Below are 18429 nucleotides of genomic sequence, written 5' to 3' on the forward strand. Positions count from 1 at the left end.
AAAACAACACTAGACTAGACTATGATTATTTACAGACAGGAACAAGGTGCAACGTCTTCAAAGACATGAATCAAATGCAGCAAGCAGCAATCGAACGAAACAAGCAAATGGTACAAAACTAACGAGCACAGGACTGAAGACACAAGGGCATGATATATAGTAACTAACAAGAGAGATAACAATGGGCAGGTGTGGGTATTGAAACACAGGCGGGAAGCTAAACGAGAGAACGAGAGGGACGGGGCCAAAGACGAGACCGGAGAGAACGCACATTATGTTGTGACCAACAATAATATGTTTCTCTCCACACAAAACCTGAGGCTCTGTCATGATCCTGCCACTAGACCAAGAAAGACATGACATGAAATGGCAGAACCATGACAAGATGTGTTGGATTTGTATTATCTGAGGTTTCCGACTTTTGTTCACGTGAATGAGGGCAAATGTCTCAATCGACGGCCCAGTCAGCATTTAAGTGGCACCGAAATGAGGCACCGAAATGTGCGTTTTGATTCGGTCCAGTTACATACCGGATACATAGGTATATGGCACCGGGTTTCAGTACCCAACCCTACTCATGGATGGATCACATGGCAACAGACCTAGGAATGGAAAGACAAAGAACCAGGAGATCAACTCAGCAGAAGTTGGAACAACAGGACAGAAATTACAGAGATGCATTTGCGGCTGGACAAAGGTAACATCAGAGAAAGGTCTTAAAATCTAACAGGGCAGGAAGAAGTGCACGAGAGACCTTAGTGTGGGGCCTCGCATTGACCAATACTTCACAAGAGGTAGGGCAAATCAGTCGGGTGAAGCCCAGTGGCGGGACAAGCACCACAGCCCACAGGGTTTAAGAACCCCAGATGAAGACCAACCAGGCATAAATTTACCAGAAATCAACAACCTGGAGACTACCCAGCAAGTAGTAGAAAGGAAAATGGATGGAAGAAGACCCCAGATACTTTGGCCTAAATCCTGCAACAAAGAATAGGCAACCATTGACTCTTGATCTCATCCAACTTTTAGCAGGCCAAAAAAGAGATGTAGAAAGAAACTGGAGAAGATTGGGGAGATAATCTACACCTATGGGGTGGAAAGATTTGGAGTGAAAAGCAAGAACCGGAGAAGGGCAGGAGGCATACTGATCCCCAAGGAAAAACTCCTCAACTACTGACCAGTTTCGCCAAATTAGCCTCAATATGACACAAACAATATGACACATTTGCAGTTTTGATTGTGTAGATATAGATTAATATCCACTTCATCCAACGCTCTTTGTGTTCTGTGTGTTCTTAAATTTCGCGCTACGAGGAGTGAGTAATCCTGCTTCAGATGATTCAGATCGTGCTGCGAACTGAACAAATCATTTGAACTGATTCATTAGCCTATTCAAATGGTTTTGCCCATTGTTCAATTAATGCTTTCAAAAGAATCGACTCAAAAGAATCGATCACTCGGGAATGCCCGTAAAAGAAGACGACAACCTTGAAATAAACAACGCGTTTTAAAAGCATATTTTAAAATGAAGAACGAAGGAACGTCACGCAATGTAGTCTTGTCTCATTGTTCCAAGGTTACCACAGCGAGCGGATGCAGTTCATGGCCTGCCTGATGGTAGAGTGGAGAATGGGAAGTGGGACCTGACAAGAGCTGATAGATAGAGCTGGATAAAGAAGGACGCGTCTCTTTACATGTCTTCACCACAAAACTTCAAATGTTATAGATTATTAATGATAATCTTAAACTACAATTTATTTTATTATTAAGTTTATTTATTTTATTTAGCCTTGTTGTGCAAGTTCTCTGGAGTTTGCAGAGCAGCAGCTTTTGCCAGAGGGGAACTGGAATCCCCTGGTGGGCCTGGTTCTCCTGAGGTTTTTTTTCTCGATTAGAGTTTTGGGTTCCTCGCACCGTTTGCATACTGTTTTTGCACTATCTGCCTGACCGGGGGGCTGCTTTAGAATTAAGTTTTACTTAAAATATTGCATATGGATATTAATCTGTTATATTTGACCTGTGCTTCTCTCTCCTTTATCCTAAATGGTGCTCTCACTGAGCGTGTGTGTGTGTGCGTACTTGTGTGTACGTACGTGTGTGTGTGTGTGTGTCTCTGTGTGTTGTGTGTGTGCGTGTTGTGTGTGTGGAGTGTTTTGTGTGTGGGTGTGTCTGTCTTCTGTGTTTTCAACCTTTTCTTGTTTTTGCAGGTACAACTTTGATTGTTTTGCTTGTAGTCAATGTGTCTCATGTACAGCTGCTTTGTAACAATGAAAATTGTAAAAGCGCTATATAAATAAAGTTGAGTTGAGTTGAGTTGAGAATGTAAGTTATGTAACGAAGTAAAAGTACAGATTTTCTATTAGAAATTTACTCAAGTAAGAGTAAATGTACACACTTTTAATTTTACTTAAAAAGTACATATTTTCCAAAATGTTACTCAAGTGAATGTAACGAAGTAAATGTAGCGCGTTACTACCCACCTCTGCATATGATGTGCAACACTCACCAACAAATCTGCATGTTTGGTGTGGACAGGATCCAGCCTGCCACCTATGTGCAGCTCCAGCAAACCTTAAACATATTCTTGTGGGTTGTAAGAAGAGCTTGAAACAGGGGAGATACACATGGCTCCACAATCAAGTACTTAAGTGCTTGGCTGCAGCAGTAGAGACTAAGAGAGTGGCAGCGAATGCCATCCCCCAAAACGCCCAGGCTAACTTGCTAAAAAGGCAACCCTTTATTCGGGAGGGGTAGAAAAAGCGGGCCAAGCCCTTATCCCCAGATTCAGGTCTGCTGAGTATAGCCAGGGATTGGGAAATGCGAGTTGATTTAAACCACAGACTTACTTTCCCTTTGGAAATCGCAACGACCAACCTGCGGCCGGACATGGTTCTGTGGTCCAGCTCCAGTAGGACAGTCCTCATAGTTGAGTTGACTGTACCTTGGGAAGAGGCCGTTAACGAAGCATTTGAAAGAAAGAATCTCCGGTATGCCAACCTGGCAGCGGAGGCTGAAGATTGGGGATGGACAGCGAAAGTGTTCCCGGTGGAAGTGGGCTGCAGGGGCTTTGTTTCCAATTCCACTACAAGGCTGCTTAAGGAAGTGGGGATCAGAGGACAGGCCCAACGGACGGTAGTCAAAGAACTTGCCACTGTTGCTGAGAGAAGCAGCCATTGGCTGTTGTTGAAACAAAAGGACAGAATATGGACTGCCAAATGACCATGTAATAAAATGGTGTTGTGTGTTGTAATGTATGCCATATGGAAATGGGGGCATCTGAGCATGCATTAACGGTGCAAGTGGGGCTAGACCAGCCTTAGCCAATGGCGTGGCACGGATGGGTGCGACGAGGTTATGGTAATGTGTTGTAATGTTATGTAATGTTAAAATTAGAATGCATTGTGGCTAAAAAGTAGTGAACAAATGTAGGGAATGAGTTGTTTACTCAGAATTCGGACAACACTACAAAATGGCGGACACCTGATATAGTGCACTATATAGGAGATAGGGGGCGAATTCAGACACAGCTATAGTTATTTAAGTCAAAGTCCGTTTACGGAAGTCGTGCCACTCGGCAGCCAAGTTGTTTTTTATTGCCACAGATACAATACAACAGTGCTACATCACATTGCCAGAGATAAAGAAAGAAAAGAAAGAGAAACAATACAGAAAAAGAAAAACGTCACTAAATAAAGTTAAGTGGTTTTAAACTATTACATGTTTTCAGAGCTTTTTTGTTATCCATTTGTTCCAATGTCATGATGACATATATTTTAAAATCATTGATAAAATGTGAAATGTTTGGTTTACATAAGGCCCACTTCGTTTTATGAATATGATATTTACCTAATAATAAATAACTGTATAATGTATTGTTCATTACTTTGTAACTCGGCAGCCAAGTTTGCAACGCCTCTGGGCAGCTATTTACGTCATGTGAAGTCCACAGTCCTATCTACTTGAATGGGGGGAAACAGATATTTCTAAAATCACTGGCAAAAATCACAATTAAACAGCATATTTCCGATCAGTAGTTAAACATGATATGAAAAATATCATAACTTTCGTTTGCTAGGTTTAAATTGCGCTACAAATCACCTTTTTCGAGGTGACCTCATCTAATGCGCCTGCGCACAGGCTGGCAAGCGCGTCACGAGAGCCCCACCACAGAGATCCGCCAGGCTTTTACTGATTGACGATTGGCTCGTTTTACTGGAAGGCGGGACTTCTTCCATATTGAGCGTTGCATTCCTCGCCATTCATTGTAACGGCAGTGGTATCTTGTATCTTTGTTTATATCTATGGTTGCAGCCAGAGCCGTTGAAAATCAGAGTTGCGACATTCGCTTAGACGTCCGTTGGAAGAATGGAATGCGGATTTAGTGAGAGCCGGCTCTGTAGTTCCAAACATTGCATTGAAGCCCATCAATTTCACTGTTTCCAATAAGAAACAGATTCGTAGGTTCATTTATCAAATACATCTCTGTAAAAACTGTGTTTTATTATAAAGATGTTTTCCTAAACAAAAATGGATTTTCTGTGTGTCTCTATGTGTGATTAAATGATTTTCTGTAAAGACTGCTTGTTAAATAAAACGTTATCTACCCTTTCTCTGTATAAATTATAGAATTAAATCTCTTACTGACTGAAATTTTTTTTTTGTTCCATTTTCAGCGTTCTTTGTGCTGCATTTACTTGCAATCATTGATTATTTATTGATAAATTACTTGTGCATTTTTATGTCTTAACATAATTTAACATTGGTATGTACATATGATCATAGAAGCATAAGAAACAGATGAATGCATTTATACTGTTAATTTCTGTACTGTATTGCACTGCACATTATGTATCCTTCCTAGTCAAATTAAACACACAGAACGTATCTCACTAATACTCATCAGACAAAATTGTATTATAAATTTAATCAACATAATCGGTGCATATATTGTGTAGGTAGTTTGTGAAATTTGTTTAAAAACAGCTGCTTCCACTGTCTGTGGAACAGTTTGGAACTATTGAGATCTCCATGAACCATGTGACCTCCCGGCGGCGACATTAACGTGTGTCGCAACTCTGTTTTTCATCGGCTCTGGTTGCAGCTGCTTTCAAGAGCAGCGGAAGCCCCACCCCTATATACTTGATTGGCCAACCTCTTCATTCTGGACACCCTATTGGATATATTAAACATATCGTCACGGTATTTGCTGCTCCCACAACAGGAAAGACTGGTGAGGAAAGCGTGCTTCTGTCGTGCAAGTTGTAAGCGTTTTTGTTTAGAATAGATGTTGTGGTTGAATTTTGTGGCCTTTAGGAAGTCAGCGTTTAAGTCCTGGGTGAATTCTCAGACAGAAAGCAAGTCTTTGCGTCTTGCTTTTTGAATTATAGTGCTAAGTTTATACACTAGGTATTACTTGCATTACAATAAAGGAATACAGTTTTGGTAAAGTTAGCTGATATAAAAAAACCTGCCCAGTTAACTTCTCCCTGTTGTCGACTGTTTAAACAAGCAGTGTTCACTGAGCCACGGCAGACTTGTTGTTGTATTCGATGCGAAACATAATAAATATTTTCTTTATTCCTTTTTAAATCGTTCCACGAATTAAAAGATGATATATGTAGTTATGCAAGTCATATCACAGTATAACATATCATGTTGTGTAAGGGTCATCACAAATGACATTGGAACCGTCGGTTTTCCTGTGTCTGCAGTGTAGAATATGAAACGCTAGGTGTCACCTAAATATTATGTATTTAATGTCGCTTCAACATTTTTGTTAAACTGGATTCGTTCACTGTCCCTTTCAGGATTTTCACTCTTTGCGTCACGTTTTGCGTGCATTTAAGAATCCTGCGTTGAGATAAGTGGATTCATTTATGTACAAATATTTCATGTAACCTCTTAAATGTAACGAGGTAATAAAATGCCAAAATAGTTGACACTAGTATAGTTTGTCACACCCTCTCACAGTTACAAGCCCTCACAAAGTTGTGGGGAAAAGCAAGAAAAGGCACTTGTTTATTTCTCTCTCAGAATTTAATGTAATTAGAAAATGTCAAATGGAAAAACTTTAATAAGTGGTCTCAACCCTTGAACTTTTCTGTATGTATAAAGAGGTCACACATCAGCCAAGGAGGATGGCTTCTCTGAAACTGGCCGCTTATCGGTTACCACCTTTGCCCACCATTGGGGAGATCATCAAACTGTATAATCTAAAGGCAGAGAAGCAACTTTCCCAGAATTTCCTCTTGGACATGAGACTTACAGGTAAGTCCAACAAGTGTTTGCATTTAAACGCATTTATAACACCTGGCACGTTGTATTATGTTGTACACTGCAACGCAAAGTTGTACACTGTTTACGACTGTAGGTGTTGAATAGAAGCCTTTAAAAACATCCTATTGGCTTTCAGATAAGATTATCCGCCAAGCAGGAATCTTAAAGGACATGCATGTGTGTGAAGTGGGGCCTGGACCTGGGGGTCTCACCAGGTCAATTCTAAACGCTGGGGCAGCAGACTTATTAGTGGTGGAGAAGGATATCCGATTTATTCCTGGATTACAGGTTTGCATATTCTCATAATGTATCAACTACCAGTTAAACATGTTCCGCTAAGGTTCTTTTAAGGAGCTTTATCCATTTTTCCAAAAAAGGTTTCTGCTATTTGAAGTCAATTTAAATGTTTATGTTATGTTAACTGATGCTGATCTTTTACTTTATACTGAGACCTACTGCCATGTTTTACACTAAAGCAAGAATTTTCAGACATAGAATAAAACATATTTTACAAATGTTTGTTTTATATATTGAAGTTGTTTTGCTTTTGGTTGTTCAGCTTTTGTCCGAGGCTGCCCCTGGGAGAATGAGAATAGCACATGGAGATATTCTGACATACAGACTTGACAGAGTGTTCCCAGCGCACATAGCCAAGACATGGGAAGATGGTAAACATTTCAAGTTCTCACAAATGCAGTTCATTAAATAAATTATTATTTTAAACTGGAAAACATGTGCAAATCGTAAGTACAGTAGCTTCTAAAGTGATTTAAATTAATACAACAAAAAGGTAATAAATACACTGACCCTCCTGTTAAAGGGAATTCTGGGTATAGAGAGATACGTTGTAATAGCCTTACACTACTAGCGTTTGTCCTTAGAAACACATGAAATATTTTCATTTCTTTAAAAAAAAACTAAATGTAATACTCATTTTATCCTAAGGATGCCACCATTTTCTTTTTCAAAGACGTTATCTGGTTGCACGCACAAGCAGCCAACCTGAACACAGACACACTAGTCAGTTCTTTTGTAGATTTAAGGTGCTGTAAGATAAAAAATATATAAAAAATTATGCTAAAATAATAACGACGAATAAAGACATTATTTGGTGTATTTTCGTACATTTTATTATTGTTGGTCAGAAACAATACAAACATACATATTAATAACTGAAAATCATTGTAAATTTAATATTTACAATATATTTTAAGCTATTACAAAATGCATTTTATCCAGATTTTGGAATTTTGGATGTTGATGCTGTCCCCTCTCTCTTTTTCGCTCTCTAGCATTGTGCTGTGTCAGTACATTCTCATAATGTATAGTATACTATAATGGTCTTAAATAGTCTTAAAGTCCCAGTGAATTGCCTTGGAACGCGCAGCATTATTTGATGCGTGGACGTAATTTCAACTGAAAAATGCGGCGAGCGCAAGACATATTGAGTGGCCCCGACCCCTTTTAAAATAACCAATAGCGTTTTGTTTACGGCACAGTCAGCCTGGCAAAGGTGCATTTAACAGTGTGATAGCTACAGTGGTGTAAAACAAAGATATTAATATTAACAAGATGCGTCACTGCCATTGAAATGAATGGGGAGGAATGCAATGCTCAATATGGCTGCCAAGCAAAGCTTTGCGCATACGTAGTATCTAAAGCAACATGAAAAATAATGTTTTTAAGCGCAATTTGGAAACAAACGTTATGGTACAGTTACATCATTTTTAAAGTTGTTTTTAAATATGTCGTTTAGTTCGGATTTTAGCTGGCATTTGTAGAAATATCAGTATTTCCATTCATGTCTTGTTTGAATTACTTAATAACTGCCCGGAGGCCAGTTGCAAAGATGGCCACCGAGTGGCACTGGCTTTTGTCTTCTTCTTTACTCATCAAGGCATGTCTGATATCTTCCATGGAGCCTTAACATACAAGATTCTGTTTAGACTTTTAATGGGTCAGATACGTTTTGTTTTCTCAGTAGATTTGCGCGTATGATCGACGCATATGATCAGCTCTGTGCTATCTTGTCTCTGAACCAGAGGACACTCATGTGCAACTGCTCGCGTTACACAGACCAAAAAATTAAGACTTTAATTTTAACACTGTCCGGATCATCCTGTATCGCCCATCTAGTGCATTATGTGTCATTCACCATGTAGGACTAGGGGTGCGCCGATTCGATATTTTGATCGGGGATCTGGGTCGATAGGGACCTTTTTGCTGGATCAGGTATCCTTCAAAAGGGGATAACTATTATGAAACCACCGTAAAAGTTCTCTTTCATCATCTCGTGTTCGAGATCCACCTATGGGAAGAGCATTGGTACCTGACCTCTGTAGAAGCATCCAATTGCACAAAGTCTGTCTTTGACAGACAAGAGCGCGTGCCCTATGCCAGGTGAGGGCACGCCCCCTAACATAATGCATAAAGGCACCTGCACGCGCTACCTTTCCTCAGTTGACATTCGCTTCACGCGACCTTTGTTTCTCACAGCTCGTTGGTTGGACTTCACTGTTGTCTACAGGAGGACATATCTGTGGATCAGCCACTGGCAGACGTGATTGTCTTGTACGCCAGGTTAGCTGTCTGTTTCCTGCGAGCCACCCACGCTCGCACTTTTCGTTAGGCTGCCAGCCTCCCTTCATCTTTTCCCCTTTTTTCTGTCATGTTGCTGTCTATATTGGCGCCAGCCATTCCCGTGGATAACCAGTCGCGTGCCTGCCCGGCAGCGTGTGGTGTCCTCATTGCCATGAGGGATTCTCATCCCTTCTGTGTGGTTTGCACGGGTCTCAAACACGCTCAGGAAGCTATCAATTTCCCCTTAAATTGTAGCCATTGCCTGGTGCTCCCTGCTAAACTCCTGTGATGCAGACTCAAATGACCATGACCCAGAGCGAGTTGGGGTGGTCCGACTCTGATCGGGAAAATGGCAATGCTGATCCTTGACCTGGGACCTCCTGCAGTGTGTAAGTAACCTCTCAGGTTACTGCTTCCGCTGCCTTGTCACATTCCATCCTTTTTGGGATTTGTGCACGAGGGGCCGCTTGCCTCAATCTCGAATGGCCACTTTACCTAGTGCTTCTGACCAGGAGAGGGACCCCCTTCTCCGTAATTCCCACCAAGCGGTCCAAGTTAGTGGGCTATCTATGGCTCTCTCGGTGGTCAAAGAGCGCGCACTGTGGCTTAATCTGTCAGTTTCCCTGATAGTGTAAAGCGACGCGTCGCTAAAGCACTGGTCGAGCCCGGCCGAGCTCTGTTTGGTCTTGCGAGCGCATTAATGCAACAGCATTGTGATGACAAGGAGAAAGAGGATGAAGCTTTTAAACTGTGCCTAAGAAGGCCGCGCTATGCCAGCGAGGGGTTTTGAGTCCACGGGTGGGGAGCCCTTTGGGTTCCTGTTCTGTTCTTTTCTGTCCTTATTCCTCCATGCAAAATATGGAGGCTATATTGTAATATTGTCGATGGAGTCAGCCCCTGTCCCATGCCTGGGGTGCCCACCCCGTGTTATGGCTTCATTGTACCATGTGTCGCCCAGTGTGTGTTCCCCACACAAAACATGCTGGGGGATTTCCCAGTGAGAATAAATGTACAAGCAGTGTCACCACACATCTCCCTACACCAGTCTCACACAGATTTAATAAAGGCTTTGGCACATGTGTTCCCCAAAACACAAGACACGCTTCAAAGAAAATGAATGCAATACATTCGTTTATGAGAGAGAACTTCTCTTCTGTGAGAAAGTGTACAAGCATTGCCAACACACAGCTCCCTACACCAGTCTTACACAGATTTAATAAGCTTCGGCCCCTGTGTTCCCCAAAACACAATAAACCCAGTAAAAGCAAACGAATGCAATTCATTCGTTAATGAGCGAGAACTTCTCTTTTGTGAGAAAGTGTACAAGCAGTGTCACTGCACAGCTCCCCACACCAGTCTCACACGGATTTACTGAAGGCCTCAGCTCAAGTGTTCCCCAAAATACAAGAAACTTGAGAAAAGAGCAAACGAATGCAATACGTTCGTTTATGTGAGTGAGCTTCTCTGTAGTGAGAAAAAGTGTATAAGCAGTGTCACTACACTCGTCTCACACAGATTTAATAAAGGCTTCGACCCATGTGTTCCCCCAAACCAGGGGTCGGCAACCTTTGTGACCAAAAGAGCCATTTTGGGGCCTCTCCCATCAAATAAAATTTGTCTGGAGCCGCAAAATATATGTAACCTTTAAATTACTATAATACAGGTTATGCATGTAAGGTAGTAGTTACCCAGTTGCACCACTAGGTGGAAATATAGTGCGGTTTTTATTGTATTTAGATATTAGCAATTTATACATTTTTGACCCTGGCAAGAAGTGGGAGTGTTGCGTCACGGTGTTGCAAGCGCTGCTTTAGTTAGACTTCAGCATTTTTCTGTGAACTTTTGTTTTAGGTTTTGTTTTTGTAGCGTTTGATGAACGGCCACAGGAGACTGCATATGGACATCATGCGTAAACATTATGAGAACGGCGCTAGCCAGACAGGATTTAAACTATGTCGGCTAAAGACCTAAAACTGTGGTTTAAAGATGAAAAACGTACCAAGCAGAATGTTTTCTCACCGTTCCATTCTTAACACACGCATACAGTGTTCGCCGCTGTCTCACATCTGTCAAAGCAGAAATAAAACCGCTGCTCTCTGTATGTTTTTCTGTCATCTCCGGTCACGCTCATATGTACATTGCATGCACTTATTTCGTGTATTCGAATGAAATATCTGAAAAAGGAAATACATTTATCTAGCCAGGGTGTATGGCTGGGTAAATGTGTATGCTTTTTCAGATATTTCTTGAACTAATCAGGACAGAAGTGGTCAAAAGTGGACAAAATAGACAGATTACAGCAGCAGGTGTAAACGGGTATGTGCCTCTTTCGTCCACTTGTGATCCGATCGACCAAAATGCATCTTAATACTAGGCATAAACAGGGCCTAATAAAGACTTCAGGGAGCCACAGCAGGGGGGCAGAAGAGCCACATGCAGCTCAAGAGCCACGGGTTGCCGACCCCTGCCCCAAATACAAGATACTCTGAAAAATCAAATGAATGCAACAATTTTCGTTTACAAGTCTCTCCGAACCCCTCATGCAGCCCCCAAGTTTTCCACTAGATTGCGCCATTGTATCACATATGAACAAACCGGCCGCTCCAGCAGCCCGATGCAATCCTCCAGTAAATGTGGGGACTCTCGCCTCACATTCTGTAAGACTACATATATCCGCCCTTCTCGAGAAGGGTACCTCCGCATCTATGCAATCAGGGGTTTTACTCCCGTTTATTTCCTAGTTCCAAAAAAGGATGGCTCGCTTCGTCCCATTTTGGACCTCAGAATGTTGAACAAACACTTAAGGAAATACAATTTCATAATGTTAACACGCCACTCTCTCTCTCGCTCAATTCATCAGAACAACTGGTTCACATCAATCGATCTGAAGAATGGTTTTATCATCATAAGCATCTATCCTCAGCATTAGAAACTTCTTCGTCTCGTCTACCAAGGCATATGTTACGAATTCACAGTTCTGCCTTTTGGGCTCTCACTGAGTACCGAGAGTGTTCTGTCTTTGTGCGGAGGCAGGGCTAGCTCCGCTCAGAATAGTGGGTCTCAGAATTCTCACATAGTTTATTGTCTGATCATAGCCAGTTCCAGAGAGAAAGTGGTGAAATACGTGCATCGTGTGCTCGCTTACATCACTTCGCTCAGCTTCAGAGTGAACGAGAGCAAAAGCAATCTCACTCCAGCCCAGAATGTTGTATTTTGGGGTGTCGAGCAGAATTCAATTACGATGCGCGGGCGTCTGTCACGGGAGCGCGTTCTCTCCTTAATTAAGTGATTTTCACATTTCATCACAACTTCTCCATCCAACTGGGCTCATCAACCATCACATCTTCCAGAACGGTCAAAAACCTAGGAGTGGTGATCGGTGATCAGCTAAACTTCACAGATCAGGTTGCCAGCACCACCTGGTCCTGTAGATTCATCCTCTATAATATTAAGAAAATTAGACCTTTCCTCTCCGAGCATGCTACGCAAGTCCTAGTCCAGGCTCATGTTCTGTCCAGACTGGACTATTGCAATGCGCTACTTGCTGGACTTCCTGCTTGCACAACAAAACCTCTACAGATGATCCAGAATGCAGTGGCAAGAGTGGTCTTCAATGAACCGAAGAGAGCACACGTCACTTCATTGTTCATTAAGTTACATTGGCTCCCTGTAGTCGCTCACATCAAATTCAAGACTCTGCTCCTGGCCTACAAGACCACCACTGGTTTGGCACCCCCTTATCTTCATTCACTAATGCAGACTTATGTAACCGCCAGATCCTTACGCTCTGCAAACGAACGATGTCTTGTAGAACCATCCCAAAAAGGTAAAAATCGCTCTCACGCACCTTCTCTGGATCGGTTCCACATTTGTGGAATGATCTGCCCGCTGCATTCTGTGGCCATCTTTAAGAATCGGCTGAAAACACATCTCTTCCGTCAGCACCTGACCGATCAGTTCTAACTTATATCTCTTTTCTACTCTTTCTATAAAAATAAAAATAAAAACTTTGCTCTGTATACTGTGGCAGGCTTTATGAGACCAGTTTTATTGCACTTATGCTTTTTTTGTTGTCCTTATGTTGTTCCAATTGCTTCCATTGTTAACCCCATTTGTAAGTCGCTTTGGATAAAAGCGTCTGCTAAATATAAATGTAAAATGTAAATTTAAGAGAGGTAGCGAGGGTGCAATATCGCACCTGTCTCAAATTACAGGGTTTTATGGCATCCGAATCCGATATTCAAGTTTTGCCTCTGAGCCTTCTGAGAATGAGGACGTTCATGAAGTGGGTCTTATCTCTTCATCTCAGCCGTTTACGCAATCTCGGGCCACTTTTTCACAGTGACACGCTCGCGCACAGCAGAGCTGCACCACTCCACTGCAGGAATGCAGAGTTTTACACTCATGGTACCCCTCTAGGCGCGATTATGTTGCGAAAAGATGTGACGACAGAAGCATCCTTAACAGGATGGGGAGGCACACAGGAAGGCAGAGCAGTGAATGATGTGTGGCCAAGCACACTTAGCTCAGCCCATTTAATTATTTGGAGCTCCTCACTGTGTGGAGGGCTCCGAGACATTTTTGCCCCGCATGCATATTGTTGGTATGCTGCAACAATACCAGAACTGTAGCACATAACAACCGCCATGGCGGAATGCGCTCCTCCAAGCTCCACACTCTGGCTCACAAGCTATTAGTATGGATCAGGTGGCTTTTCCTGTCGTTACAAGCCACCCATGTTCCGGGCATTCTGAACAGGGGCACAGACCTTATATCGAGAGGGAACCCACTCGATGGAGACTGGCACCTCCACCCTCAGGCAGAGGGTTTTCTGTGATAGAGATTCGGCAAAGCAGCCGTAGATCTCTTCGCCTCACATGACAATGCCCATTGTCCTATGTTCTTCTTACTACAGGGTGAGGATGTACCACTTGGCATGGACGCACTAGCCCACCCATGGCCTCTAGTTCTGCTCTGTGTTCCCTCCTCTCTGCCTGAAAATGCCTAGTCTGGCCAGGCTGAGAAATCAGAACCTGACTCTGATTCAAATAGCATCCAGGTGGCCCAAAGCACCATGGTTGGCGGAGATTATTCCTCTGCTGTACGCTCAGCCGTGGCCCTCCCATTATGCACGGACCTCCTGTCCCAGGCGAAATGGAAGTTTACCACCCCCACCCAGACAGTGTGGCTCTCTGGGCCTGGCCTGTGAAAGTGTGATCTTAAACACTTTGGGGCCCCCCGATGTGTTATTACCACAATTAAGAATGCAAGAGCCTCTTCATTTTGCTCAAAATGGCTGCTACTGCTTGAATGACTACTCCAGGTCTCCGTCTATAATCCGTTTAAATGGGCCATTGTATTTATTATTTCACTCAATTACTCTATTTATCAGCAGTTTAATGGTTGGACTTGTAATCGGTGCGTTCAGAACACTTTGATCACTTTTGGCAGTATCTGAACATTTTTTGGGCCATATCAGCCGCTCTCACTACACAATGGATAAGGCCGAGGTCTCTTTTCAACAAATCTTGGACGCCATACAACAGATTAAATCTGATATGATTGTTCATTTCGATGCAAAAATTGATAAAATACAAGCTGAACTGTCTACGATTCAAGGCTCCCTCTCTTCTCTTGCAGAGCAAGTTTCTGATTATAAGTATTCGGATAATAAGTACTTTTTCTTTATTAAAAAGCAATACTAAATATACAAGAGAAAATAAGACATGTCTCTTAAAATGAGTAAAACAACTAATTTGTTTCCTTTTTAAACAATTAAAGTTTTTATTGCTGAAATTGCATATATTAATATCTGAAAACTAAACCCATTTAGTACATTATATATATATAAGAAACATTAATAAAAATAGAAAGAATAATTTCAAAGGTAAACAACTAACTTCAGCTTATGCATGATGCATTTAGTTTATATAAATTAGTTGTAGTTTCTTTTTGTACTATTAAATAGTAATATATAGCCTATGACTTTTATTTTGGCAGGTTGTCGGAAGACGCTTATTTTTTAGTATGTCTGTTTCTTCACTCAAACAATAACATGTTTGTGAAATAAACTCTCAGAGCAACTCTGGAGGTGAAGTTCATGTCCTCATTCAGCGCAGACGCAGAGAATTTTATGAGCATCACGCGTGTAGAACGTTAAACTGTGCAGTTCATTCACGCAGACACGCAGAACTGAGAGATGAGATGTGTAAATAACAGGATTCGGTGTCCACAAGTCCGCATCTAGTTTGATGGACTCAATGCAGCCGGAAAACAAGTTTCACTCGCAAAATAGACTAAAACTAAGTAAAATAGCAGTTCACCATTTCAATAAGCTCTGACTTATTTATCAGCATGAGACATTATGCTCACACGACGTGTGTCTTACGTGTGAGCGTGTGAGCAGACTAAAATGCGTGTGTCTCACGGTGAATGCGTGAGACTTGAGAGCCCTGCAACATGAATAGAGTTTAGCGGGCTGTGCGTTAGTAATAACGGTCCTCGATGATTTTTTGTATTCGAATTACTCGAGTAATCGTTTCAGCCCTACTGAAAATAGATGTCGTTGGTATCCCGGAGAAAAGTGAATGCAGTGACATGTTACCATTTTTGAATAGGCTGATTGCTCAGTTGTTTGGCAGTGGGCATTTTCCCACGGCTCCTGTTATTGAAAGAGCGCATCGCTCTCCAACTTTTTCATCCGTATCAAAACCTCATCCGAGACCTATTGTGGCCAAGTTTTTGAATTTTCAGGATAGAGTTCAGATCTTTCGTCTGGTTCGGGAGAAAAATGAGCTCATGGGCACCCGAGTTTACATCTTCCCTGATTTCAGTGCTGCTCTTCAAAGAAACGGCGTCAGTTTGATGCCGTCAAAATAATCTTTCATGCAGCTGATGTAAAGTCCTCTGTACTTTTTCCCGCAACGTTGAGAGTTATATTGGATGGAAAACCTAAACTGTTTCGTTGTCCCGTTGAAGCTGTACACTTTTTTCGTGATCATTCATTCTCCACACCATGACTATGGATTACGGAACTGTGAGTAGGTTCTCGATTCTCTGCTTTGGGACAATTATTATTATTATTAGTTTGGATGAACTCTTAATGAAGTCTTCTCTTGTTTACCCTCTTTTGTGAACTTAGTGATGTATTTTATGTTACGAATATGAATGTCTGATCTTTATTTTAGAGAGTGGTTATTTTTGGCCCTCTCCGTTTGTTTGCATTAATATAATGAGTAATCTTTTGCCCTCTCCTTTTGTCTCCTTTTGTTTGTATTAATATAATCAGAATCAGAATCAGAATCAGAAGAGCTTTATTGCCAAGTGTGCTTGCACACACAAGGAATTTTCTTTGGTGTTGGAAGCTTCTAGTACAGACATTTAACACAATGACAATACAATATAATACGATTTACAGTCTAAAAGATTCTAAATTGTGCATATATAAAATAAAGACTATTTTACAGAAAATGGGGGATAATAACATATAAGAGACATTGTACCGGGTAGTATATAGTAGAATAAACATATTAACAGATTGTATGTACACTTGTGCAAATGGATAATTTAGTAAGTAGAGGTAGTGTTATATACATGTATACATAAGATGTAGATATAATAAGGCACAGTAGTGCACACTATAGGAGTAGTGGAAGTGGAATATTGCTCTTAAGGAGCAGTTATCTGTTTAGGAGGGAGATTGCCTGGGGGAAGAAGCTGCTTCTGTGTCTGGAAGTCCTGGTGTTTGGTGCTCTAAAGCGCCGGCCAGAGGGCAGCAGATCAAAGAGTTTGTGTGCTGGGTGTGTGGAGTCAATGATGATTTTTCTTGCCCTGTTTTTCACTCTGGAATCGTACAGGTCCTGAAGTGTGGGCAGAGGAGCACCAATAATTTTCTCAGCACTACGAACTGTCCGTTGTAGTCTTCGTAGGTCTGATTTGGTGGCCGAGCCATACCAAACAGTAATTGAAGTGCACAGAACAGATTCGATGACCACTGAGTAGAACTGGGTCAGTAGCTCCTGTGGTAGGTTGAACTTCCTCAATTGACGGAGGAAGTATAACCTCTGCTGGGCCTTCTTTACAATGGAGTCTATGTGGGACTCCCACTTCAGGTCCTGAGAGATGGTGGAGCCCAGGAACCTGAATGACTCCACAGTATCCACAGTGCTGTCCAGGATGGTGAGGGGAGGAAGTGATGGAGGGTTCCTTCTGAAATCCACTATCATCTCCACTGTCTTGAATGCATTCAGCTCTAGGTTGTTTTGACTACACCAGGCAGCCAGCTGAGCAACCTCCTTTCTGTAGGCAGATTCATCACCGTCTTGAATAAGGCCAATGACTGTGGTGTCATCTGCAAACTTCAGGAGTTTGACAGAAGGGTCTGTAGAGGTGCATTCGTTTGTGTAGAGTGAATATAGCAGTGGAGAAAGAACACATCCTTGAGGAGCTCCGGTGCTGATGGTACATGTGCTGGATTTAAATTTTCCCAACCTCACTAGCTGCTGCCTGTTCGACAGGAAGTTAATAATCCACTGACAGGTAGAGGTTGGCACAGAGAGCTGGGTAAGCTTGGGCAGGAGGAGGTCTGGGATTATGGTGTTGAAGGCCGAGCTGAAGTCTACAAACAGGATCCTGACGTAAGTCCCTGGTCTGTCTAGGTGTTGTAGGATGTAATGCAGTCCCATGTTTACTGCATCGTCCACAGACCTGTTTGCTCGGTAAGCAAACTGGAGGGGATCAAGAAGTGGTCTGGTGATGTCCTTCAGGTGGGCCAGTACAAGTCTCTCAAATGACTTCATGACCACAGATGTTAAAGCAACAGGCCTGTAGTCATTAAGTCCAGATATTTTGGGTTTCTTCTGTACAGGGATGATGGTGGAGCGTTTGAAGCATGAAGGGACTTCACACTGCTCCAAAGATCTGTTAAAAATATTAGTGAAGATGGGCGACAGCTGCTCCGCACAGACTTTCAGGCAGGAGGGTGAGACATTGTCTGGGCCTGGTGCTTTTCTGATCTTTTGTTTGCGGAAAAGCTGGCAAACATCCTCTTCGCAGATCTTAAGTGCAGGTTGAATGTCAAGAGGAGGTGTTAATGGTATAGCAGAGATAGGGTCAGGGCGGGTGTGAAGGGTGAGACTCTGCATTTCAAAACGACAATAGAAGTCGTTCAGGTCGTCAGCCAGTCGTTGATTACCCATAGACTGAGGGGATGATGGCTTGTAGTTGGTAATGTCTTTCAGGCCTTTCCACACTGATGCAGGGTCGTTGGCTGAAAACTGGTTCTTCAGCTTTTCAGAGTAGCTTCTCTTAGCTGCTCTTATCTCCTTTGTCAGTGTGTTTTTGGCCTGATTATACAAGACTTTGTCCCCACTTCTGTAAGCATCTTCTTTGGCCTGACGAAGCTGTCTCAGTTTCATTGTAAACCATGGTTTGTCATTGTTGTATGTTAAGCGAGTCCTGGTGGGAATACACATGTCCTCACAGAAGCTGATGTAGGATGTCACTGTGTCAGTTAACTCATCCAGATCAGTGGCTGCAGCTTCAAAGACACTCCAATCCGTGCAGTCGAAACAG

The 18429-nt window shown here is 42.3% G+C and overlaps 1 protein-coding gene across 2 annotated transcripts in view; it reads left to right on the forward strand.

Annotated features, from left to right (window-relative positions):
- The first annotated feature begins 5153 nt into the window (after positions 1-5153).
- Positions 5154-18429, forward strand: part of tfb1m (transcription factor B1, mitochondrial) — a 48933-nt gene continuing 35657 nt past the window's right edge. The window contains exons 1-4 of one of the 2 annotated variants that reach the window (XM_057343233.1): positions 5154-5230; positions 6115-6267; positions 6413-6564; positions 6836-6944. In XM_057343233.1, coding sequence (XP_057199216.1) covers positions 6138-6267; positions 6413-6564; positions 6836-6944 — 391 coding nt within the window. In that variant the 5' untranslated portion in view covers positions 5154-5230; positions 6115-6137. Of the gene's footprint in view, positions 5262-6114; positions 6268-6412; positions 6565-6835; positions 6945-18429 lie in introns of both variants that reach the window. The other variant, XM_057343232.1, reaches the window with a different exon arrangement.

Source organism: Triplophysa rosa, linkage group LG10 (genome assembly GCF_024868665.1).
Source record: "Triplophysa rosa linkage group LG10, Trosa_1v2, whole genome shotgun sequence".
NCBI classification, from domain to species: Eukaryota; Metazoa; Chordata; class Actinopteri; order Cypriniformes; family Nemacheilidae; genus Triplophysa; species Triplophysa rosa.